Raw genomic sequence first — 26,360 nt, 5'->3', positions numbered from 1 at the left:
AAACACCGACTAGTCTCAAACTATACATTATTTACTGTTGTAAAGAAAACCGACTAGTCTCAAACTATACATTATTTACTTTGTAAAGAAAACCGACCGACTAGTCTCAAACTATACATTATTTACTGATGTAAAGAAAACCGACTAGTTTCAGAGTAAACTTAATGTTAGAAAAAAAAAAAAGATTTTCAACTCGTTTTAATAAAAATGAAAAAGAAAACAGAGACAGTCAACTGTGATTATACAAATATATTGAATTCCCGATAAACGTTGTTTAAATATTGAATGTTTTTATCATAAAGAGACGCGTGTATTAATTTTATACCACATTATATGTTAAATCAGGAACGATTGTCGAAGTGAAATTTCCTAGAAGTTAACTATAAGTAAATAAATGGTTTTGTATTATTTTATAGCCGAACAATAGTTCCCCGTTAATACAGCGGTAAGTCTTCGGATTTACTACGCTAAAATCAGGGGTTCGATTCACCTTGGTGGACTCAGCAGATGTGGCTTTGTTGTAAGAAAACACACACACTCGAACAATAACTTCACTTTATTGTTTTTTTTTATTCATGTAATACACATTATAGAAATGTTTATAAGAAATTAAATACTCTTTGTCTAAACCTATTTATCAATGGGTTAATTAAGAAAGTACATTTTAATTTATAAATAAGTTGAGTAATAACACATTTGTAGAATAATGAAACATATGACATATACTCCTATTTCAACAGTTTTTCATAAAAGGTTTTACCTTGTAACAAAGACAAACTCTTAAAACACAAAACATGTTCCCTGATAAAATAATAACTCCGAAATTTCTATGAAATTCCAGCTTAAAATTGTGCCACCAACCGATAAAAAAACCGACATTATATTCAGACATAAACCTTTTCCCATCATTAGTAAAGAAGATCACTAGATGTTGGATGAATGTTACTCAGATGTAGCTTTGGAAACCGTTGTGAAATAACCCCCGGATCTTCGCTGCCCATATAATACCTGCCTTGTCGGAAAAGCTTAGTTCTTGAATTTATATCCGTGTTCTGTAATAAATCAAAGTTTTCATTTTGAATTACTGACTGCCGTTAAGTAGTTCTGTGGAGAAAATTTGACTGGCATCAAAACGTACATAGTAAGGTTTATTAGTATTTATTATTAATTAGTATTGTTTCAAAATAGAAATAATTCACCGAAATAGTTCGTATATTTGAGCTTTTTATTTACCACATAATTACACTGTTAATAATTTGGGAAACATATAAGGTAAGGTAGTAACTGAATTTCATGCACGTGAATATACAAACTATCTCAAGAATAGAACAGATCAAATAAGGAAATGCCCTAAACTTAAGCGTCTGTGCACTTTAATCAATAACTCAGTGAACTGGGAAACAAATCAAATAAAATAACGAAGTTGTTCAAATAGAGATGACTCATGAAGTTTTTACACAATGTTTCTATGTGTAATTTCGTTCACATTGTATTAAAACGTCTTCTCGAATATATAAGTAGCATTACTCAGATGTTTACATGAAATTAAATTTTATCCTTATATTATACTGTATTTCCGTCTTTACGAAACGTATTTTGTTTGTGTACAACACTACATTTTTATTGTTTTGTTTATATGTAATGCAACATTCATCACAGTTTAAATCAAAATGTAACATAAAGTTATGGAAAATGATAATTTGATTATAATAATAACAATAATTTGGTTATAATAATAATTTGATTCAAACCAACTATTTACACGCAAACATCGTAAAGCATGATTTCAAACACTGTTAACGTAACAGGTGTGACACAGTTAGGCAATCCGCTGATGGACTTTGTATTAACACGGAGGTTTAACTCATCCTCTATAATACTGTTTTCGTGGCTGATTGAAACGGATTCTATGTAGCTACATACAGTTTCTTTTATTTTTATACGGAAACAGTAATAAAATGAACTTGTATATTTTTAAGTTGTTATGACAGACTTGAAATACTTTCTAATGTTTGTATCTCAAGTCGGTCATAACAATTTAAATAGAGGAAACCAGACTGGTGTTAATGATATGTCATCAGATAAGTCAGGCCAGACTGGTGTGAATGGGATGACATCAGATAAGTCAGGCCAGACTGGTGTTAATGGGATGACATCAAATAAGTTATACCAGACTGGTGTTAATGGGGTGTCATCAGATAAGTTATACCAGATTGGTGTTAATTGGTGTTAATGGGATGTCATCAGATAAGTCAGGCCAGACTGGTGTGAATGGTATGTCATCAGATAAGTTATACCAGACTGGTGTGAATGGGATGACATCAGATAAGTCAGGCCAGACTGGTGTGAATGGGATGACATCAGATAAGTCAGGCCAGACTGGTGTTAATGGGATGTCATCAGATAAGTCAGGCCAGATTGGTGTTAATGGTATGTCGTCAGATTAGTTATACCAGACTGGTGTTAATGGTATGTCGTCAGATTAGTTATACCAGACTGGTGTTAATGGTATGTCGTCAGATTAGTTATACCAGACTGGTGTTAATGGTATGTCATTAGATAAGTTAGAAAAGAAACTTACTCGTCTTTCAGACTCAGCTATTGGGAAATTGAAATACGTCAGAATGTTGGATCGTTCTGTTCCGTGTTCAGTTGTCTATATAAAAAGAACAAACAATTATATAGTTAAAAACTAACAAGTGTTCATTTGACGAAATGGAAAGTTAATAACGCGAACTTCCTTTTAATAGATTACTTCTTTCCTCCACTCAATTTTCTCTTGTCATCTGTCTTGAAACGCGATAATTCAAAGATAAAAATCACAATATTACCTGAGAAACAGAAGTTAGGACTTTTGATTTTGAAAGTACATTTTTACATTGTTTTTTGTTCGAACAACCTACGGCACCAAACACCATTAATTTCTAAAATTGTATAATTTCTCCCCACGTTCCAGGAAATATCATATTCATGGCAGTTTCCAAACATTTTCTAATAGAAACATGAAAGCTATTACTTTGATGTTCTAAACTGCATATAATTTTGTTTCTTATTGTTTTAGAATGAGACAAAACCCTAATTTTACCTTACACATTTAACCGTTTTTTTTGTAACAGCTGCAGTTTGTTTTTATAAGTCAAATTATCAATGTTTCGGTTATCTTGTACATAACAATTCATACAAATATAAAATCATACGTGATGTGTTTACATAGGACGTTCATGTTTTTAATTTTCTTCTAGCGTAATAATATCACAATAATTTAACTTACTGAACAACAACCTCTTTGACTGTAGGTGTTGCTGTCGTCTGAGTCCAGATAATCAGGTATGGGCTCACATGGATAGGATCCAAAAGGCTACAAAGAATTATATGACCAAATACATTTAGAAACATAAAAATATGTAGGAAAAGCCCACTATATTTAAGATATATTTGTATGTAAACCAATACCGTACGGAATAAAGCAATAGTCTGAGAGAAATAAGACGTTACTTACAACACGAAGTTGAAGCAAACAAAAAGTACCACTACACTTATTACAGGGCTTCATGACACAAATCATTTGAATTCTGCTAGTTTAAAATACATCTTAAGTTAACTGGTTAGATATAATATTTTAAACTTACTTACAACAACAGCAAGTATTTATGATTCAACTTTTGAGGTTGGTCATAAAAATATGACTTGTAGAGATAACATACTGGATAAGGACTGGTTTGTATGTACAGTTTCTCAGTTATTGCAATTAAAATAATAAAACATTGAAAGAAACATTAAAAAAGAGATGTTCAAAATACGATAATGTATATTATATAAAAAGATAAGATTTATTCATACGTGTTCAATAATATTTACCAGTATGTTTCTAATGTCAGTTGCGGTGGGACCTAAGGTTACAGAATCATCATAATCCACCTCAGGAATCATAAGTTCCACGTGATCATCAGCTTCTGTTTGTAAACTGTCCTGTTACAGAAGACGTGGGAATACTGGTTGTTTAGAACACTGTTTTGTTGATTTTAAAACATATATAATACATTATCACGGAGTGTGCTGTCATATCATACCATAATTATCTCAAACCCTCTGATATGTCAGTTAAAACTATGGTTAGTTAACAGCTAAACAGGTCCAGAAAATATAAGAACTGAGGACAGAATATTACGTTATAAGCTAAGCGTGCTTGCAAATTATTAAGGCAATATAGAACTGTTTGTTTTGTTTTTTGAATTTCACACAAAGCTACTCGAGGACTATATGTGCTAGCCGTCCCTAATTTAGCAGTGTAAGACAGCTAGTCATCACCACCCACCGCTAACTCTTGGGCTATTCTTTTACCAACGAATAGTGGGATTGACCATCACATTATAACACCCCACGGCTGAAAGGGCGAGCATGTTTGGTGTGACGAGGATTCGAACCCGCGACCCTCGGATTTTGTATAAGGACCTGATTCTTTAACAGTAAGTGTCAGTGGCTTGTTGGCGGTAAATTTCAATGACAAATAAATAGCGCATAACCCACTCGTTTAGAAATAATATATTCAAACTGAGTTAAACGTATGTAGAAGAAAAAATACACTATTGGTTATCACAGTTGGATCTAGAGCTTTCAATAATTACCATTTTCGCCAAAAAGCACACACACACACACACACACACACACTAGATCAATTACCATAGAACCAGTTATTCTGGTTAATCTCTGTTGTTACTGTGAAACTCACTTAAGTTTTGTCTGTTACGACTTACCCGACAATCACAAACTTTACCTTTATTTTATCATATTTACTTTCACTAACTTACTGTTTTACTTTCTTACTAAGTTAGCGTTTAACTTCTTACATGCACTCTGTATCTGCACGTAATCTACAACTCGCGACGGAACAATCTATAAATATAGGTTCACGTAACGAGAAAAACGTAGAAGCCCCAAGTATGATGGCGTCAACAACATCAAAACTGCATGGACAAAGTACGACTTGTACATAGTTACGTAACGAAACTAGTCATAACAGTCTTGTTACGAAAACTAAACGACCATAAAATATTAAATCACTAAATAAACAAAACAATAAGTTTTCAACTAAACTGTCTCTTATATCCAATAATACCACTGGTTTGCTTTTTTGTAAGTAATATTGAGTTTCCATGTTGGATTGTTTGTTATTAAATGCTAAGGGCTCTTTTTAATGTAACCACCACGGATAACAAAACAAGGTTTTGAGCATTATAAACTGTTTTAATCGTGCATAAGTCTGTATACAGATAAATAGGAAGACGTACCCTTTTTATTCACGGGTATGTCTCTTTGCAGATAAAAAGGTGGTATCCTTCCTAATAATTAATATGTTTAAATGTTACATGTTTTGAGAATAATTTTGAACTACTTCTGCACGTTTGTTTGGTATATTTGCTACTATCACTTATTGTCACCAGAGGGGTCTGACACTATTAATTATTATTATTATCAGAGGATGACTAACATTATTAATTATTATTATCAGAGGATGAGTAACACTATTAATTATTATTATCAGAGGATGACTAACACTATTAATTATTATTATCAGAGGATGACTAACACTATTAATTAGTATTATCAGAGGATGACTAACACTATTAATTATTATTATCTGAGGGTGACTAACACTATTAATTATTATTATCAGAGGATGACTAACACCATTAATTAGTATTATCAGAGGATGACTAACACTATTAATTATTATTATCTGAGGATGACTAACACTATTAATTATTATTATTTGAGGGGACTGACACTATAAGTTATTATTATTATCAGAAGGGGATTGACACTATAAGTTATTATTATTATCAGAAGGGGGCTGACACTATACGTTATTATTGTTATCAGAGGGGGACTGACACTATAAGTTATTATTATTATCTGAGGGGTCTGACAGTATACGTTATTATTATTATCCGAGGGGACAGATTATTAGTTATTATTATCAGAGGACGACTAACATTATTAATTATTATTACCTGAGGGGACTGACACTATACGTTATTATTATTATCAGAGGGAGACAGATACTATCAATTTTTATTATTATCAGGGATGTTTGTTTGCTGAGCACAAATCTGCATAACTAGTTATCTGTGTTGTACTCACTACAGATTTTAAGTATCATAAACTTACACATTTATCCGCGAGTCAATGGGGACTATTTTCAGTGAGAAAGGAATATTATAGTGATAATATCACTTATTATCAGAGAGGAAATGATTATTTATCGTTATTGTTAAATAGAAAGTCATTTCACCATTATCACCTATTTTCATTATCATTATCAGAAAATCAGCATTAGAAATTATAATTACTAAACAGGAAGTGTCATTATGACTTATAATTATTATCAGAAATATAAACTTATCAGTTATGATTTATTATTATTAGATATGTTGTCAGTTAATGTTATTATAAAAAAACTTCACTTGTTTTCATTCGCTTGTTATTTCTTTCAAAGTAAAACCTGAAAATAAATAACCGTGAAACAGTTTTTAAGTAGATACCCTTAACTTGGCCCAGCATGGTCAAGCGTGTTGAGGTGTGCGATTCGTAATCTGAGGGTCGCGGGTTTCGCGCCAAACATGCTCACCCTTTCAGTCGTGGGGGCGTTATAAAGTTACGGTCAATCCCACTATTCGTTGGTAAAAGAGTAGCCCAAGAGTTGGCGGTGGGTGGTGATGACTAGCTGCCTTCCCTTTAGTCTTACACTGCAAAATTAGGGACGGCTAGCGCAGATAGCCCTCGAGTAGCTTTGTGTGAAATTCAAAAAACGAAACAAACAAAACCCTTAACTGATGAGAGCGCGAGTTTTATTTCTTTACTTCAATAATCCAACTGTACTTTATTTACCTTGACAAAGAGAGGATTAGATTGTCCACGAACTCCGGCGAAGTGTAAAGGTGGCACTTCATTATGATCAATGTCTCGACATGATTCTAAGTCCTGAAACGGTGTAAGGGAATCGTTCGGTATTGGATGAGATGGATCCCGAGACCGTAAATTCCAGTTGGAAACATGCGTTGGTAGTGGACTGGTTTCAGTTCTTCTTTCCTGTAGAGATGGTTGTTCAAAATATAAAATGACAAAACACGAATATTATTGTCTCGTGATCATCTTCTAATATGATGGCTGACTTGAAAGAAGAATTAATAAGCGATACTAAGTTTCTTGATATCAAAAACAGTTTATTTCAGAAGCACAGTTAAGACGAGTTTAAAATAAAAGGAACACATAATAAATTCAGATACTAACGTGTAGGCTGTCATCAGCCAATTGTGGTTCTCTGTTTGGAAGATCGTTCCTTCTTAGTCGCTTCTTAAGTCTGAGAAATATATAACTGGATTGTAACTTGATTTGTGTATTAAACACACGAAGATAAGAAAATATTATTTATTCACAATCGGAATAACTTAATCTTAAACAACTTTTCATTTCAATGAATAACAAAATCTTCAGGCGTGATTTTAACTGTTCAAATAGTTAAGAGTTTTTAACGATTATACACTTACCATACTGACATCAGTAACAGCGGGATACGGTAAGGCTTTCAGAATTTCTTCTGGACATGTTTTATCAAATTATAAGTGATATGAACTTCAACTAACAAACGTAAAATCAGCTTATTTTAAACTTAACTTGTTAGAGATGTTGAAATGTTTGAAAACACTATTACTATGTCAGCTTTTTTAAATCTTATGTTCTTAGAGACAAACTATTCACTACAAAGACATAACTTAAACCCAATGATCTAGGTATTTAAAGTTACTTAAAAAACTACACAAATCTATGAAGTAGAGAGTTCCAGGATGGTAGTGTATTTAGGTTACAATAGTGTAATTATTTTGTTAGAGAACTGGATATTTCTCGTACCTTCATATATGTTCATAACTAAATTCTTCATGTTATCATATTTTATAAAAAAAGTAATATTATATATTACCTGGAAGTGATGAGGAATATTAAAGCGAGGAATAGAACACAGCCAAGCACCACAACAAGTACAATAAGGACTGTAACATCTGGTGGTTAGTAATTTTACTTTATTAATAGTAAGAATTAGTAAAGTCATGCAATATACACAAAATTGTATATTAGGAAAACATGATTTTAAATACAATTAAAACAATTAATCTAAAAACTGAAGAGAATAAAATATACTTTCAGTTAAATATAATTTTAACTAATAGTTAATGTTTTAAGCTAATCAGGTTATTAACCATTAGTTCACGATCTGTATGTGCCAAATAGATTAATAATCACTAGTTTACCAGCTTTATAAAATAGATAGTTAAACACTACTTACTTATCTATGTTAAACAGATTGTTAAGCATTAGTTTACGCATTCTATAATTTAAACGGAATTTTAAATAATACTTAATGATTTTATTTTTTCTCATTCTTTCATAAATTTAACTCATTTCACTGTCCTTTTCTCAAAAAGTACCATATGTTCAGCTCATCAAAATTTAGTAGTATAATTTCTAACCACGTGGGCTTATAACGTTAAAATTCTGATTTCGATATTTGCGATGAGCATGGCTCAGATAGTCCAATGTATATTTCTCTGCTTAGCAGCAAAACAAAATAGAAGAACTTTATAATAAGTTGTATGTAAATAAGAAACATAATCGTTAAATATATTTGTTATCTTGTAATGATCAAACGTTACAACTTCGAGAGTTAAAGAGAAAACGAAAGGTTTGTAACTGTATCAGTTTGAAATCAAGAGTTAATGTCTATTACCTGTATCTTCAGGTTTTATTACTGAAATACTTTGTTCACAATGTTCTCCAAAATATCCATCTTCACAACTGAAAGAAAGAACAAGATAAAAAAATATATAATTTTAAATGTGAAACAATTCACCTGAAGATTGTCATATAAACTACTGCAGTAACCAAAAAACAACAACACAAATTATAAGTTACATTCGTAAAAAGAAGCAATCGGAAGATATGCTTATCTGATATGACACCCCGGTTACCATGATCATTTTTGGAAGAACCTTACGGAGCATAATACCCAAGATTCAAGGTAATATACCGATTACCTAATAACTTTGTTTACCAGGATAATTCCACATTATAACAATTATTAATTCTAATAAACCAGGAACGACTGACCTACAAGTATAAGCATTTGATCCTTTCACACTACAGTTTCCATTACTACCACACGGATCACCGTCACAAACACCTGGAAATATAAAATACGTTCTGAGAACATTGATAGTTGTTACTGAAACACAGAACCCAATTTACTACTACATTATAGATGCTATATGTTCTAATTCTGTTACATAAACATAATTTTCTTGACAATAAAGTCCAAATACTTTTTGGTTATGAATCTTTCATTTATGAAAAACGTTCTAATATTTTACCTATACACCCATCTCTCTTTATATCTGACGATTCATTTTTCTTCTTGAAACCTGTTTTACACTGACAAAGAAAATCTCCTGGTATGTTGACGCATTCCGTGCCGTTTGGTTGACATTGTCCTTCAAAATTACATTCATCTATGTCTAGAGAAAATGAAATTTAAACCACGTTAATTCTATGAATTATTACCGTCAAGAATAGCTACAAATGTGAAATGAAAATTTTACAACTCTTAAGGTAAGAAAAGTAAAATAATATGTCTATACATGTCTTGCTCAATGTTTATAGAACTATCTTTATTTTACATTCTTGCTCTACTTGTGTCTTTCTAGAAATAACAAAGTTTGAAACATACAGAATACATACCAAAGGACAATATACCAATGCAAATTTGTGTATTTTTTTTACTTTTGCTTCGCAAACATTGCAGATATAATGATAATGACAACCCACCATATGGACTTTTAAGTCGTGTAACCATGTTCAAACTATGCATACCTTTACAAATCTGTATTTCTACTTCGGGAGTTGAAAGTGGAACAATGTCAACAGCTTCATATCCACTGACACAACTACAGCTAAATCCCAGTTTGTTTGGATTTCTGCTACATACAGTTAAATCATAACAGTACATTTCAGGATATTTGCACTGGTCAACTATAGTTGCGTTAACTGTAAAAAAACAACAATCAAAAAACTGATGTCATTACATAGTGAGAAGAGTCAGTCTTGTTCTGGTAACATATGTTATAATTATGAGAACAGTTAATGTTAGATAATGTTATAAACTTATATTACTATGATAAGGACAGTTACACTGGTTCAGATAATGTTATAAACTTATATTACTATGATATGAACAGTTACACTGGTTCAGATAATGTTATAAACTTATATTACTATGATAAGGACAGTTACACTGGTTCAGATAATGCTATAAACTTATATTACTATGATAAGGACAGTTACACTGGTTCAGATAATGTTATAAACTTATATTACTATGATAAGAACAGTTACACTGGTTCAGATAATGTTATAAACTTATATTACTATGATAAGAACAGTTACACTGGTTCAGATAATGTTATAAACTTATATTACTATGATAAGAACAGTTACACTGGTTCAGATAATGTTATAAACTTATATTACTATGATATGAACAGTTACACTGGTTCAGATAATGTTATAAACTTATATTACTATGATAAGGACAGTTACACTGGTTCAGATAATGCTATAAACTTATATTACTATGATAAGGACAGTTACACTGGTTCAGATAATGTTATAAACTTATATTACTATGATAAGAACAGTTACACTGGTTCAGATAATGTTATAAACTTATATTACTATGATAAGAACAGTTACACTGGTTCAGATAATGTTATAAACTTATATTACTATGATAAGAACAGTTACACTGGTTCAGATAATGTTATAAACTTATATTACTATGATAAGAACAGTTACACTGGTTCAGATAATATTATAAACTTATATTACTATGATAAGAACAGTTACACTGGTTCAGATAATGTTATAAACTTATATTACTATGATAAGAACAGTTACACTGGTTCAGATAATGTTATAAACTTATATTACTATGATAAGGACAGTTACACTGGTTCAGATAATGCTATAAACGTATATTACTATGATAAGGACAGTTACACTGGTTCAGATAATGATATAAACTTATATTACTATGATAAGGATAGTTACACTGGTTTAAATAATGTTATAAACTTATATTACTATGATATGAACAGTTACACTGGTTCAGATAATGTTATAAACTTATATTACTATGATAAGGACAGTTACACTGGTTCAGATAATGTTATAAACTTATATTACTATGATAAGTACAGTTACACTTGTTCAGATAATGTTACAAACTTATATTACTATGATAAGAACAGTTACACTGGTTCAGATAATATTATAAACTTATATTACTATGATATGAACAGTTACACTGGTTCAGATAATGTTATAAACTTATATTACTATGATAAGGACAGTTACACTGGTTCAGATAATGTTATAAACTTATATTTCTATGATAAGAACAGTTACACTGGTTCAGATAATGTTATAAACTTATATTACTATGATAAGGACAGTTACACTGGTTCAGATAATGTTATAAACTTATATTACTATGATAAGGACAGTTACACTGGTTCAGATAATCTTATAAACTTATATAACTATGATACAAACAGTTACACTGGTTCAGATAATGTTATAAACTTATATTACTATGATAAGGACAGTTACACTTGTTCAGATAATGTTACAAACTTATATTACTATGATAAGAACAGTTACACTGGTTCAGATAATATTATAAACTTATATTACTATGATATGAACAGTTACACTGGTTCAGATAATGTTATAAACTTATATTACTATGATAAGGATAGTCTGGTAATTTTACTGCTGGTTTGATGAATTTCTAAACTAATTTCTACGGTAAAAATCAGAAGATCTTTCTAAAACTATATCCAGTATTAAGAAGGTAACGTGTGTCAACTTGTCGCAAGATGTGAGAGATAAGGTTTGATATTTACTCTATTTAGTCAGATAATGACTTTAATTATATCTCATTCTCTAAAGTGAACACCAGGACAGCATCTTAAGACTGAGAAATGATGACAGTGAACTAACAGTTTTGAAACATATGACGTTGTTGAAGTTGTAAGTTCTAATTGTGTGTATAAATGTCAAAACGTCTGTCTAAGTTGTCTTTTATTAAGCTAATTCACTTACAATCAGTAATGCTCTGCTTCAAAACAGTTAGGTTTGGAGGAAGGATGCACTCTTTGTCATTAAGATGTAAACATGAGTCGTTTGATTTAATCCTGTCCAGTTGTTTCTCTTCCTTTTTGAAATTCAATGAGAAGTCGACCCTAGAGTTACTGCTGTGAGTAAATCACAGTAAGACAAAGAATTAAGTAAATGAAAGATAATGATAAAACAAATATATCTTTAAAACAGTATTTCACTTTATCCACAAAACCTATATGTTTAGAGGTTTGTTTTCATTAAAAATATTCCTACACACAATAACAAAAGAAACACCTAGTCTAGTTACACTTCAGAATGATGAACTAATACCTGCTGTTGTTTAACATTAAGCACAGAGGTACTCGACAGATTTTCTCTGCTCTGCCTACCATGGATATGAAAACCTAATTTTTAAGATAATGAGCCTACAGATTGTGTCACTAGTAAACAGGTAAACTAATCGAAACTAAAGATATATCTAGCTTAATCAAACAGTCTAGATTATTTGAAAGCATTTCAATATTAATCAAATAAACAAAAGATTCTAATCATTTAAATGCCTCATTATTTAAGAAGCTAGTGGTGAGCTTTACCATATCGAATCAACCTAACAATATTCATTTATATATTAAGAGCTCTTCTGGAAACTGTTTTTTATGTTATTATTTAACTGACTGTAAGACTTGTTTTATTAATGAATTGATAGTTCACTGGTTTTGTTGTCTCAATAGCTTATCACATATAAACATTTCAATTAGAAACTACCATAATATGGACTGTCTCTTGTCATCTCTAACCTCTTCAACAGACGTAGTTATGTAGACTATATTATTGCTATCTGAAGTCAACAGTAATGGTAATGTGTACTGTTTCCTGTTATCTGTAACCCCACTCAACAGTTACTGTACTCTAAACTGTCTTCTGTTATCTGTAACCCCACTCAACAGTTACTGTACTCTAAACTGTTTTCTGTTATCTGTAACCCCACTCAACAGTTACTGTACTCTAAACTGTTTTCTGTTATCTGTAACCCCACTCAACAGTTACTGTACTCTAAACTGTCTTCTGTTATCTGTAAGTCCTCATAATTATTAAGAAGGTTTACAGACAGCAGAAGTCTACATGACTACTACTGTTGATAGGGTTTACAAACAACAGGAGACAGTCCACATTACTACTACTGTTGATAGGGTTTACAGACAGCAGGAGACAGTCAAAATCACTACTACTGTTGATAGGGTTTACAGACTGCAGGAGACAGTCAAAATCACTACTACTGTTGATAGGGGTTTATAGATAGTAGAAGGCATTATTTTTGCTACTTACAGTCTATCTGACAGTTTTAAAAACATGTTATCATATTGTCTGTTTGAGTCTACCATATGTTATTTTAAAACCTCCATAGAATTTCTCATCTCAACTATATCATAACTACTTTGACACGGGTGCTTTTTCGGTTGATTAAGCTTAGTATTCTACTTTTCCTTGACATCTTGAACAAAACTTGGTGGTAAAAATTCCCTTAGATGTATATTTTATTGAGAGTTAAATGCGTACATTCCATGTATTGGGTAAAAAGATTGTTTATACTTACTCGATATTAAGGATTGTTGCACTAACAAAATTCTCACCATACTGGATTTTCATCTGTCAGTAGAAATAAGAAACACCAGATAAATGTTGATAGTAAAGAGACAATGGAATTTATCGAAATATCTATATTGTAAATGTTCAAATGCTATTCATAAGTTGTATTAATTTTGCAATATGAATCTTACAGATACGTAGGTAGGTAAAATGAAAGTTTATTTTCACAACAACAGTAAAACTAGAACCATGTAGTTAAAAATGTGTATGTGAGACGTTTCTATCCCATACTGTGTTCTGTTGGAAGCTACAAAGAGTTTGCAGCTACAAAGCTACAAAATACTTTAACGTATATAAAGAAATAAAGTTACATTAAAAAGAAAAGGTGAGGTAGATTAAATATAGGTGGCAGAGGAAACAAACTGATACATAACGTTTATCAGCAAGACTAGGTTATCTTTACTAAGAGAAAACGTAACATTATTAAGCAGGAGGAAACTTGGTACATCATATTGTTGGATGTTGCCAGTGAAAGTAACAAATATTTTTGATGATGAGAAACCCACTTGAATTGAAAATGTATCTCAGAACTGCTGGTATGGGTATTAGCACTTTTATTGACAAGGAGAGAACAACGTTTTGATCTTTCCAGGTTATGATGACCTGAAGATTATCTAGAAAGGTCGAAACATTGTTCTCTCCTTATCAGCAAAATGTTTGCTATAGTGATTTTACAACGAAAGAAATAACAATAATAATTATTTTCAAATATTTTTTATAACATGAACAAAAATCTTAAACAATGTATGTCGTTAAATTTTCTTCATTGCACAAAAAGGTGTTTAGATTTTCTTACGATAGTCAAGTTAGGTTAGGTTACTCAACTAGTTCTTTATTCGTGAGTTCCCTAATCCTATATTCTACAGAAGGTATTGGTTCCCTAATCTATATTGTACAGAAGGTATTGGTTCCCTAATCTATATTGTACAGAAGGTATTGGTTACCTAATCCTATACTGTACAGAAGGTGTTGGTTACCTAATCCTATATTGTACAGAAGGTGTTGGTTACCTAATCCTATATTGTACAGAAGGTGTTGGTTACCTAATCCTATATTGTACAGAAGGTGTTGGTTACCTAATTTTATATTGTACATAAGGTGTTGGTTCCCTAATTTTATATTGTACAGAAGGTGTTGGTTATCTAATCCTATATTGTACAGAAGGTGTTGATTACCTAATCCTATATTGTACAGGAGGTGTTGGTTACCTAATCCTATATTGTTCAGAAGGTGTTGGTTCCCTAATCCTATATTGTACAGAAGGTGTTGGTTACCTAATCCTATATTGTTCAGAAGGTGTTGGTTCCCTAATCCTATATTGTACAGGAGGTGTTGGTTCCCTGATCCTATATTGTACAGAAGGTGTTGGTTCCCTAATCCTATATTGTACAGAAGGTGTTGGTTACCTAATCCTATATTGTACAGAAGGTGTTGGTTACCTAATCCTATATTGTACAGAAGGTGTTGGTTACCTAATCCTATATTGTACAGAAGGTGTTGGTTCCCCAATCCTATATTGTACAGAAGGTGTTTTGTGTAATAATTGCATGTTGTTCAATATTCTCTCTTCTAAGTATCGTATATAAAGTTATGTTTGTTTGCGAGAATTTCCTTAACAACAGAATATTTTTGACTTAATGGGAAGTTTTATAATTGTAGAATAAAGACATTCTAACGTAATCTGCACCTTTTACCTTTACTTACTACACACATTTTGTTTATCTGACAAGAATAATAAGTAAAAATAAACTCATGAAAACTGGGACAGGTATGGATAACCACTGTCCATCACCCAGAATTTCTGCTCTTATCTCTATAGAACCTCAATATATTCACTGTGAATAAGCCATAAGTCACTTTCTTACTGCATCATCCACGTCTTTCTTGAGGTTCGAAATGTGAATCTCAGGATCGGAGAAACCAGCTTCTCGTTTAACTCTCGTAGGCTTGAGACTCGGAAGAAATAGAGATATAGCATACGAAACGTTAGCTGTAAAAAGATGCAGACAACAGTTTTAAAATAGTACAAACTATGTGGGATTCAGAAGAATAAGACAGCTAATAAAAAAGGAAATAGAACACGAAACGTTAGCTGTAAAAACATACCTTTCAAAATTACAGAAGGGGTTATCTGTACATACCCTTCAAAATTATAGAAGGGGTTATCTGTACATACTCTTCAAAATTATAGAAGGGGTTATGTGTACATACCCTTCAAAATTATAGAAGGGGTTATCTGTACATAACCTTCAAAATTATAGAAGGGGTTATGTGTACATATCCTTCAAAATTATAGAAGAGGTTATGTGTACATATCCTTCAAAATTATAGAAGGGGTTATGTGTACATACCCTTCAAAATTATAGAAGGGGTTATGTGTACATAGGAGAGGTTATGTGTACATACCCTACAAAATTATAGAAGGGGTTATGTGTACATAGGAGAGGTTATGTGTACATACCCTTCAAAATTATAGAAGGGGTTATGTGTACATAGGAGAGGTTATGTGTACATACCCTACAAAATTATAGAAGGGGTTATGTGTACATACCCTACAAAATTATAGAAGGGGTTATGTGTATATACCCTTCAAAATTATAGAAGGGGTTATGTGTACATACCCTTCAAAATTGTAGAAGGGGTTATGTGTACATAGGAGAGGTTATGTGTACATACCCTACAAAATTATAGAAGGGGTTATGTGTACATAGGAGAGGTTATGTGTACATACCCTACAAAATTATAGAAGGGGTTATGTGTATATACCCTTCAAAATTATAGAAGGGGTTATGTGTACATACCCTTCAAAATTATAGAAGGGGTTATGTGTACATACCCTTCAAAATTATAGAAGGGGTTATGTGTACATACCCTCCAAAATTATAGAAGGGGTTAAGTGTACATACCATTTTGAAAGATTAAAGAATGAAAGCCGATATTTGTTAGCACACGCTGCCAAGTTTTGATTACTCATGTATGATCGAATATTGGAATTTAACGAACAATGTTATTGTCCCACAAATTCGAGGGGCGGAGCACGTTTTTTGCTAATTCTCTATATTACTGAATAGGTTAACTTGATCAAAACTAAATCTATAAATCTGTCAGAGTCTCTAGGATAACCAACACAAGTTTTATTACTATTTTATTAAATACATTATAGAGTTAATTGTCTCAGAAGCAGAACAACCTTTATAGAACATGATAGTATAGTTGAATAATTACATTTTGATATTATATGATGAGAACAAAGGATACGTAATAGAATGTTCTTAGAGTTTTAAAACAAGAATAATGTAAAATGACAAACATAGTTCATAAGAAATTAGCTGTTTTCTGTGAATAGCTAATAAAGAGGGACACCATTGAAGTGATCCTGATACAGATAAATTATATTTACCATGTTTCCTGTAAACTAATCCTTATAGACAGAAATTATACTTATGGCATTTACAATAAAAGTAACCCTGGTAGAGAGAAAACATATTACCATATATAGACTATGAACAATACGTACCACTTTTATGATAAAGTGATCCTGATAGAGATAAATTATACTTACCATGTTTATAATAATGTGATCATAATATTATAGAGTTGAACTATACATAACGTATTTATAATAAAGTGATCCTGACAGAGGGAAAGTGTTCTTACCATATTTACAAAGTTTCCCATTGTAGTCCAGGAAAGATGGCTTACACTGACATGTTGCTATACCATTCAACACAACACAATCTGCATAGTGTTTCTTGCACGGTTGCTTATGCTCTTCAAAATCACACAGCGCTGCATAAAAGAAAGAATGAATACTTAAGTACTGATTAAAACATGCATTTCATAATATCAGATTGGATAGACACAATCTGAAAATTAAGTGCTGATTAAAACATACATTTTATAATATCAGATTGGATAGACACAATTTGATAATTAAGTGCTGATTAAAACATACATTTCATAATATCAGATTGGATAGACACAATTTGATAATTAAGTGCTGATTAAAACATACATTTCATAATATCAGATTGGATAAACACAATCTGAAAATTAAGTGCTGATTAAAACATACATTTTATAATATCAGATTGGATAGACACAATTTGATAATTAAGTGCTGATTAAAACATACATTTCATAATATCAGATTGGATAGACACAATTTGATAATTAAGTGCTGATTAAAACATACATTTCATAATATCAGATTGGATAGACACAATTTGATAGTTAAGTGCTGATTAAAACATACATTTCATAATATCAGATTGGATAGACACAATTTGATAATTAAGTGCTGATTAAAACATACGTTTCATAATATCAGATTGGATAGACACAACGTGATATAATATTGATTTTTCATAATATCAGATTGGATAGACACAACGTGATATAATAATGATTTCATCATTATTCTTTGTACAAAGAAGTGAATAAATTAGGCGATAAAGAGTAGACATCGATAACGTTTAGATAATCTAATCTGGTACATAAAAAACTTTATACTTTATGTTAATAATAAATAACTATTTAACCTAATTCACATCACCTACTTGTTGGAGATGTTATTAGGACGTTTTTACTTTATAACCTACAAATTATCTCCTACTCCATTTAAAACAACGTTCGATTGTAAATTACATAAAATTGGTTCCAGAGTAATGTAACAATTATTGTGTTCCAAAAGAGACACAATTCGTACAGAGGTGTATGGAAGAACCTAACTAACGACTTATTTAATAAACTCACATTTACAATGCCCGGATGAGTCCACTTTCGTCCCTTTCGGACAGCGACACTGGTAACCTTTTTCATAGTTTTGGCCAAGTTCACATTCAGCGTTAAGAGCTGAACATTCCTTCTGACCATCTTGTCCTTTGTTACATAGAGATTTCACTGTGGAACATATAACAATCAAAGAATGGAGAAAACCATTTAGAGACAGTAGACAGAACTATAAACTCAATATACGTAAAGTCAACGAAAGTGTTTGAACTTGTGGTCAAACAAAGGATTCTTTCTAAGCATCTTGATTTTTGTTACCAAGAGGTCACAATGTGGAGTAATATCACAATTAAAGACCAAAGTAGACCCCCTAGAGACAGTAGACAGAACTATAAACATAATATACGTGAGGTCAACGTAGGTGTTTGAGCTTGTGATCAAACACAGCATTCTTTCTAAGCATCTTGATCTTTGTTACCAAGAGGTCACAATGTGGAGTAATATCACAATTAAAGACCAAAGTAGACCCCCTAGAGACAGTAGACAGAACTATAAACATAATATACGTAAGGTCAACGTAGGTGTTTGAACTTGTGGTCAAACAAAGGATTCTTTCTAAGCATCTTGATTTTTGTTGCACAAAGTCTCAATGTGCAGTAATATCACAATTAAAGAACAGAGTAGATCACCTAGTGACAGTAGACAGAACTATAGTGACCCTCAAAACTATCGTTCTTTTTAATGTTTGTTCTTTATGTTGTACAATACGTTTTGACACAAGTTAAGACACCTGATAGTAAACAATAGCGTTGAAAATCAAAGTAAAATATTAAAACAAGATTGTAAGTTTTGAGGCTGAAAATTAAAGACAAAATTACAAAACAATAGGGGCTTCACAAACTATTTATCCAAAATTTGATTTCTATATATATATTAGAAATAGCCCCTAGTTTATAAGTGAAAACGTTATTATTCTAAATACACTGCTTAAAAAAATTAAAGGAACAAATACATATTTCAGTATGTTTCTGTCGTAACTAAACTTATGTATGAAAAACATATCCATTCGTCCAGAAGTGTATTTTGTAAGCTTGCGAGTGAAGTTTGAAGCAACTCAAACGAAACTCACCTCACTCAAGGATAATATAACACAAGGTACCCTGTATAAGGTTGTTACGTGAAACTATGCATTTTTGATTAATTCTCGAAACAAACACCAATATGGATCTTTCGCAGCTCGTTTTGTCAGTGTGTACCTTCATCTTGTGTACTCAAGCAGTCAGGCACCATCTGACAGAGAACGAGGTGGCCAGGGTGGTCCAGATGCTGGAGGATGGCCAGGCCCAAAGGAGGGTGGGCAAAGCTCGTCGGTATGTCACGACAGTTTCATCAATCGACTTTGGCGATGCTAGCAGGAAAGGAGCTCTTATAGCAGGAGACCAGGTCAAGGCCTTAATCGCTGAATAACAGCCAAAGAGGACCACTACATCGTGATTACCGCTCTGCGGGACAGGTTAGCTATGACTCGGTCATTGCGAAATGGCCTTCAGCATTCCACTGAAACCCGTCTGTTGACCCAAACAGTTCGCAAGTTTACTCGTCAGCACCTGGACTGGGAACTTCGTCAATGGGCCACCATGCTGTGGACAGACGAGAGCAGGTTCACTGTGACTCGTGATGATGGACGTGTGAGAGTGTGGAGACACCGAGAAAAGCGATTTTCCGCCTGTAACTTTGTGCATGTCGACGCTTACGGAGAAGGTTCTGTAATGGTCTGGGCAGACATATGCTTGAGTGTCCGCACGGACTTACTCGTACTCGATAAGTGTGCTCTGAACACACGACGATACAGAGACGAAATTCTGGAACCCATTGTGAGGCCTTTTGTCGGTTCTGTCGGCTATGGGTTCATTTTCATGCAAGTTAACGCGCGAGCCCACGTTGCCAGATTGTGTATGGACTTCCTTGACCAGAAAGGAATAGAGACTTTTGAGTGGCTCACCAGATCTCCAGATTTAAATCCAGTTCAACATTGTTGGGATATGTTGTCGAGGCATGTTAGTGAACGCCAGCACCCTCCTTAGAATGTAAAAGAACTCCGACAAGCCCTGGTAGACAAGTGGGCTGCCATACCCCAAGATAACATCGGTAGACTGATTTGAAGTGTGCCAAATCGGTATCAGGACTGTGCCACAGCCCGTGGAGGTCACACTAAATATTGAATGTTTCAAACATTTCTTGAATAAATACATGTAAGCTATTTAAAGTATTGTTTCATATGTGATATCAGTTTTAGTGATTTTGGCCATTTTAAAAAATTTCATCTCTTCATGTTTTACCGCTCATCACACATTAAAAAATGGATACAGATAGAACTGAAATGAGGCAAGTTACCCAAAGAAATAAAAATATCAACACACTTTGAGAACTGAGATAAATTATATAAGAACACATACTTCTAACTTTAATGTTTATATATCAAACAAAACCACTCACATCTGCATGACATTTCATCATCAGTTTCTTCCCACTTACTTGAGGGCTCACACAAACACTTTATTTTACCTTCACCTGCTAGCTTACACTTTCCAGTAGGGCAAATGGCTGTCGATGATGGATTCTCTTTCCATTTCTTACTTTGACAATATTCTAAAATTGACATAGTTTCATTTTACATATACTATATTGGAAACATTTAAATATCCTGAAGTGTACACTAAACCTATTAATATATTAAGTTGAAAAAATAATAATAATGAAAAATCAAAACAACAAATAATAATAGATCATGAATATTCTTGTTATGTTTCTTTTAAAACAATATTTCTCCACGTAACTATAAGAATGATGTTTTCATATCTTATAAAACAATGTGGTTTAAAACTAGAGTATCAAAGTTATATCATAAAATTATAGCTGATATCGAAACCCTTAGGCTAATTAGTGAAAACATGGAAAACTTTCACAATACAAAAACAGAGACAAAAACATTATATATAACAAACCTTAACAAGCATAGAACACAAACCTTAGTGCTAACTGTATAAACTTTATCAAGTATAGAACAGGTACTTTAGTGCTAGCTCTATATCTAACCAACTTTATCAAATATATAACAAGTACGTTAGTTCTAACTACACATGTAACCTATTTTATCAAGTATGTAACACGTACCTTAGTGCTAACTCTATACTTCACGAAATTTATCAACTATAGAACACGTACCTTAGTCTTAATTCTGTATCTCACTAACTTTATCAGGGATAGAACACGTACCTTTGTGCTAGCTCTATATCTAGTCAACTCCATCAAGTAGAGAACACGAACATTAGTGCTAAGTTTATATCTAACCAACTTTATCAAGTAGAGAACACGAACATTAGTGCTAAGTTTATATCCAACCAACTTTATCAAGTACAGAAGACTGCCTTAGTGCTAACATTATATCTAACCAACTTTATCAAGTATAGAAGACTGCCTTAGTGCTAGCATTATATCTAGCCAACTTTATCAAGTACAGAAGACTGCCTTAGTGCTAACATTATATCTAGCCAACTTTATCAAGTACAGAAGACTGCCTTAGTGCTAACATTATATATAACCAACTTTATCAAGTATAGAAGACTGCCTTAGTGCTAACATTATATCTAACCAGCTTTATCAAGTACAGAAGACTGCCTTAGTGCTAACATTATATCTAGCCAACTCCATCAAGTAGAGAACACGAACATTAGTGCTAACATTATATCTAACCAACTTTATCAAGTACAGAAGACTGCCTTAGTGCTAACATTATATCTAACCAACTTTATCAAGTATAGAAGACTGCCTTAGTGCTAACATTATATCTAGCCAACTTTATAAAGTACAGAAGACTGCCTTAGTGCTAACATTATATATAACCAACTTTATCAAGTATAGAAGACTGCCTTAGTGCTAACATTATATCTAACCAACTTTATCAAGTACAGAAGACTGCCTTAGTGCTAACATTATATCTAACCAACTTTATCAAGTACAGAAGACTGCCTTAGTGCTAACATTATATCTAACCAACTTTATCAAGTACAGAAGACTGCCTTAGTGCTAACATTATATCTAACCAATTTTGTGCAGTAAAGAACACATACCTTTGGGCTAACTGTATATCTAACAATATTTATCAAGTAAACAAGACATAACTTAGTATGAACTTTATATTTAACCAACTTCATCAAGTATAGAAATGGTACCTTAGTGCTAACTTCATATCTAGTAAACATTATCACGTGTAGAACACGTACCTCAGGGCTTACTCTATATCAAAACAGCTTCATGAAATATGTAACACGTACCTTAGTGCTATTTGTATATTCAACCAACTTCATCAAGTATAAAAGACGTAACTTAGTGCTAACTGTATATCTAACCAACTTCATCAAGTATAAAAGACGTAAAACTGTATACGTATCACGTATGAAACACGTATCTTATCTTTATATCCAACCAACTTTCATATGAAACATCTTAGTACCATCTTTATATCCAACCAACTTTATCACGTATGAAACACGTACCTTAGTACTATCTTTATATCCAACCAACTTTATCACGTATGAAACACGTACCTTAGTACTATCTTTATATCCAACCAACTTTATCACGTATGAAACACGTACCTTAGTACTATCTTTATATCCAACCAACTTTATGAACTATATAACAGGAAACTTGGTTCTAATTTATATCTAACCAAGATTATCAAGTATAGAACACGTACCTTAGTGTTAACTCTGTATCCAACCAACTTTATCAGGTATATAATACGTATCTTAGTGCTAACTTTATATCTAAACAACTTTATCAAGTATAGAACACGTATTTTTGTGCTAACTTTATATCTAAATAACTTTATCAAGTATAGTATTTTAGTTCTAACTCAATATCTAACAATCTTCATCAAGTACAGACTTATCGTGATTCTTAATGTCGTACACTGACAACTCCGATCCTGAAACGGTTTGTCTCATAACGACGGAAGTAATCCCGTGTCTGTCAGGGGGGTAGAAACCCGACATTGTCTTCTTATTTGTGATGAAGCTTGAATGTTAAAACCAAACTGTTTGGTATTCTTTGTTACTGAGTATTTGATGTATATTTAACACAGAGCAGACAAACCTACCTACACATGTTCCATCTTCCTCTTCGTAGCCTTTCTTACAAATACAAGTCTCCTTTTCTTTAAATATTACACATTCTCCTCCATTTCCACACTTGTTAGGACAAGTTACTTCATGTTCTGGAACTGTTCGATTAATGAAAGATCGAAGTGAGTGTCATGTTTAAACCAGTTTTAAATAGTCTGAAACACAGGAACAGTTATTTAATGTTAACTCCACGAGCTCGTTCATTAACAAGTAAGTAACATTTGTAATCACAATTAAAGTAAGTAACCTTTGTAATCACAATTAAAGTAAGTAACCTTTGTGATCACAATTAAAGTAAATAACCTTTGTAATCACAATTAAAGTAAGTAATCTTTGTAATCACAATTAAAGTAAGTAACCTTTGTAATCACAATTATAACGTATACTCTTTAGGAATCAAGAAAATTACTTTTTCCAACCTTATTAACCTTTAGGTGATAAAGAGATCGTTGTTTAAAACTAGGACCTCTGGCTAAAAGAACCAGTGTGGATTTATATAACATTACAAATCAGTTTCGTATCCGATCACCCTTAAGGGTTTATTATAATTTTGATCATTCTATTAAACTGTTTTACATAGTCCTAACTATAAAAGCTGGGTCTCTCTTTCCAGTGATAACCATTGTTTTGCTCTGAGCTACAACAAGTTCTGGTCAAACAATTAGTAGACAGGCTGATTACAACTATAATAAACAATCTTTGTTGGTCAACTGGTGAATGATCATTGAATAATATTTCAAAGTAGGGAAATTATTTCCCGTTTCTTTAACAAGAAGACTTGAAAAAATGTTTTTATATACGCTGTCGGTGTAAAGGGATTTTCCTTTCCTCTAATATCAACGTTTGTTACGTCTCAAGTACTATTTATAAATAAACCTAGCTGTAGATATGTTACAGTCAGTTTTAGTTACACCACCAAAATGACACAGCGCTAAGTCTGAGGGCTTACAACGTGGAAGTTCTGGTTCCGAAATCCGTGATATTTAGGTCACAGACACCCTATTTAGCTTTCCCACTGACAAACGTTTTGAGTTACATCACATAAATATATTAGTGTAGTAAATACTATCTTTTGTGAACTTCAAAGTTTTATCTGTTTTATCAAATTTATTATATAAACGTGTATGTGGCCTAATTACACTAATATCATGTTTCATGCTCTTTGTTTCAACCAACACTTCGCCTTTCATACTATTTTCTTTTATAAAGTCATGAACTAGTTAAATAGTTAATGAATAGTTATCATTACCAATAGCAAAATTTTATCTGACGTTAAATACTATTTCAGTTTCAGTCATAAAAACAAGAGAAAATGTCACCGATAATAACCTAACTATTACATCCCACGTGTCATCTTTAATAACTCTGAAGAATCTCTAGGGTAGTTTCGTTTGAAACTTTTGGCAAGTGGCAGTTAGATCGAATTAAGACTGGTTGATTTTAGTCACGTGACAATATTTAATGTCACTACTCAGTAAAAGAGAGTGATATCCATTTACCACAATACCACATAAGTTATCCAATATGAAGTATAAAGCACATCGCTAGACCATGTCCCAATCGTAAGGGTGATGTAAAACTGACAAACTAGTCTCAAACATTAAATATTATGACATGGCATTTAAAACAAATTCTTTATAATGTTAACACATTTAGAAAACGTTGACACTTCAACGACAACCATGACAAGACTTCTTCTAAATATTGAGTATTAACGTAATATTATAGTATCCAAATAAGTAATAAGTTAGTACATATGACTTTACAAATAAAGCCAGATATAATTCAACTAAGTGTTTTTAAGTAACCTGATCACAAAATAACATACACTTACCACATGAATTTGTATTGCTTCACACACAACATGATCACAAAATAACATACACTTACCACATGAATTTGTATTGCTTCACACACAACATGGTCACAAAATAACATACACTTACCACATGAATTTGTATTGCTTCACACACAACATGGTCACAAAATAACACACACTTACCACATGAATTTGTATTGCTTCACACACAACATGATCACAAAATAACATACACTTACCACATGAATTTGTATTGCTTCACACACAACATGGTCACAAAATAACATACACTTACCACATGAATTTGTATTGCTTCACACACAACATGGTCACAAAATAACATACACTTACCACATGAATTTGTATTGCTTCACACAAAACCTGATCACAAAATAACATACACTTACCACATGAATTTGTATTGCTTCACACACTACATGATCACAAAATAACATACACTTACCACATGAATTTGTATTGCTTCACACACAACCTGATCACAAAAATAAAATACACTTACCACATGAATTTGTATTGCTTCACACACAACCTGATCACAAAATAACTTACACTTACCACATGAATTTGTATTGCTTCACACAAAACCTGATCACAAAATAACATACACTTACCACATGAATTTGTATTGCTTCACACAAAACCTGATCACAAAATAACATACACTTACCACATGAATTTGTATTGCTTCACACAAAACCTGATCATAAAATAACTTACACTTACCA

At 32.2% G+C, this 26,360-nt stretch overlaps 1 protein-coding gene across 3 annotated transcripts in view; it reads right to left on the bottom strand.

Moving 5' to 3' along the window:
• Positions 1–538: 538 nt before the first annotated feature.
• The window catches only part of LOC143238372 (uncharacterized), a 45,623-nt gene continuing 19,801 nt past the window's right edge, over positions 539–26,360 (bottom strand). For 2 of the 3 annotated variants that reach the window (XM_076478527.1, XM_076478543.1), the window contains exons 8-25: positions 23,771–23,893; positions 21,106–21,258; positions 18,634–18,780; positions 17,536–17,667; positions 15,744–15,868; positions 13,826–13,878; positions 12,214–12,365; positions 9,922–10,095; positions 9,423–9,566; positions 9,163–9,235; positions 8,783–8,850; positions 7,979–8,057; positions 7,291–7,360; positions 6,889–7,089; positions 3,859–3,969; positions 3,272–3,358; positions 2,582–2,656; positions 539–1,052 (exon numbers count right to left, since the gene is read on the bottom strand). In XM_076478527.1, the coding sequence (XP_076334642.1) occupies positions 909–1,052; positions 2,582–2,656; positions 3,272–3,358; positions 3,859–3,969; positions 6,889–7,089; positions 7,291–7,360; positions 7,979–8,057; positions 8,783–8,850; positions 9,163–9,235; positions 9,423–9,566; positions 9,922–10,095; positions 12,214–12,365; positions 13,826–13,878; positions 15,744–15,868; positions 17,536–17,667; positions 18,634–18,780; positions 21,106–21,258; positions 23,771–23,893 (2,111 nt within the window). In that variant the 3' untranslated portion in view covers positions 539–908. The remainder of the gene's footprint in view (positions 1,053–2,581; positions 2,657–3,271; positions 3,359–3,858; positions 3,970–6,888; positions 7,090–7,290; positions 7,361–7,978; positions 8,058–8,782; positions 8,851–9,162; positions 9,236–9,422; positions 9,567–9,921; positions 10,096–12,213; positions 12,366–13,825; positions 13,879–15,743; positions 15,869–17,535; positions 17,668–18,633; positions 18,781–21,105; positions 21,259–23,770; positions 23,894–26,360) is intronic. The other variant, XM_076478533.1, reaches the window with a different exon arrangement.

The sequence above is a fragment of the Tachypleus tridentatus genome, chromosome 2 (genome assembly GCF_004210375.1).
Source record: "Tachypleus tridentatus isolate NWPU-2018 chromosome 2, ASM421037v1, whole genome shotgun sequence".
Classification (NCBI taxonomy): domain Eukaryota; kingdom Metazoa; phylum Arthropoda; class Merostomata; order Xiphosura; family Limulidae; genus Tachypleus; species Tachypleus tridentatus.
This window is presented reverse-complemented; position numbering and strand designations above follow the sequence as displayed.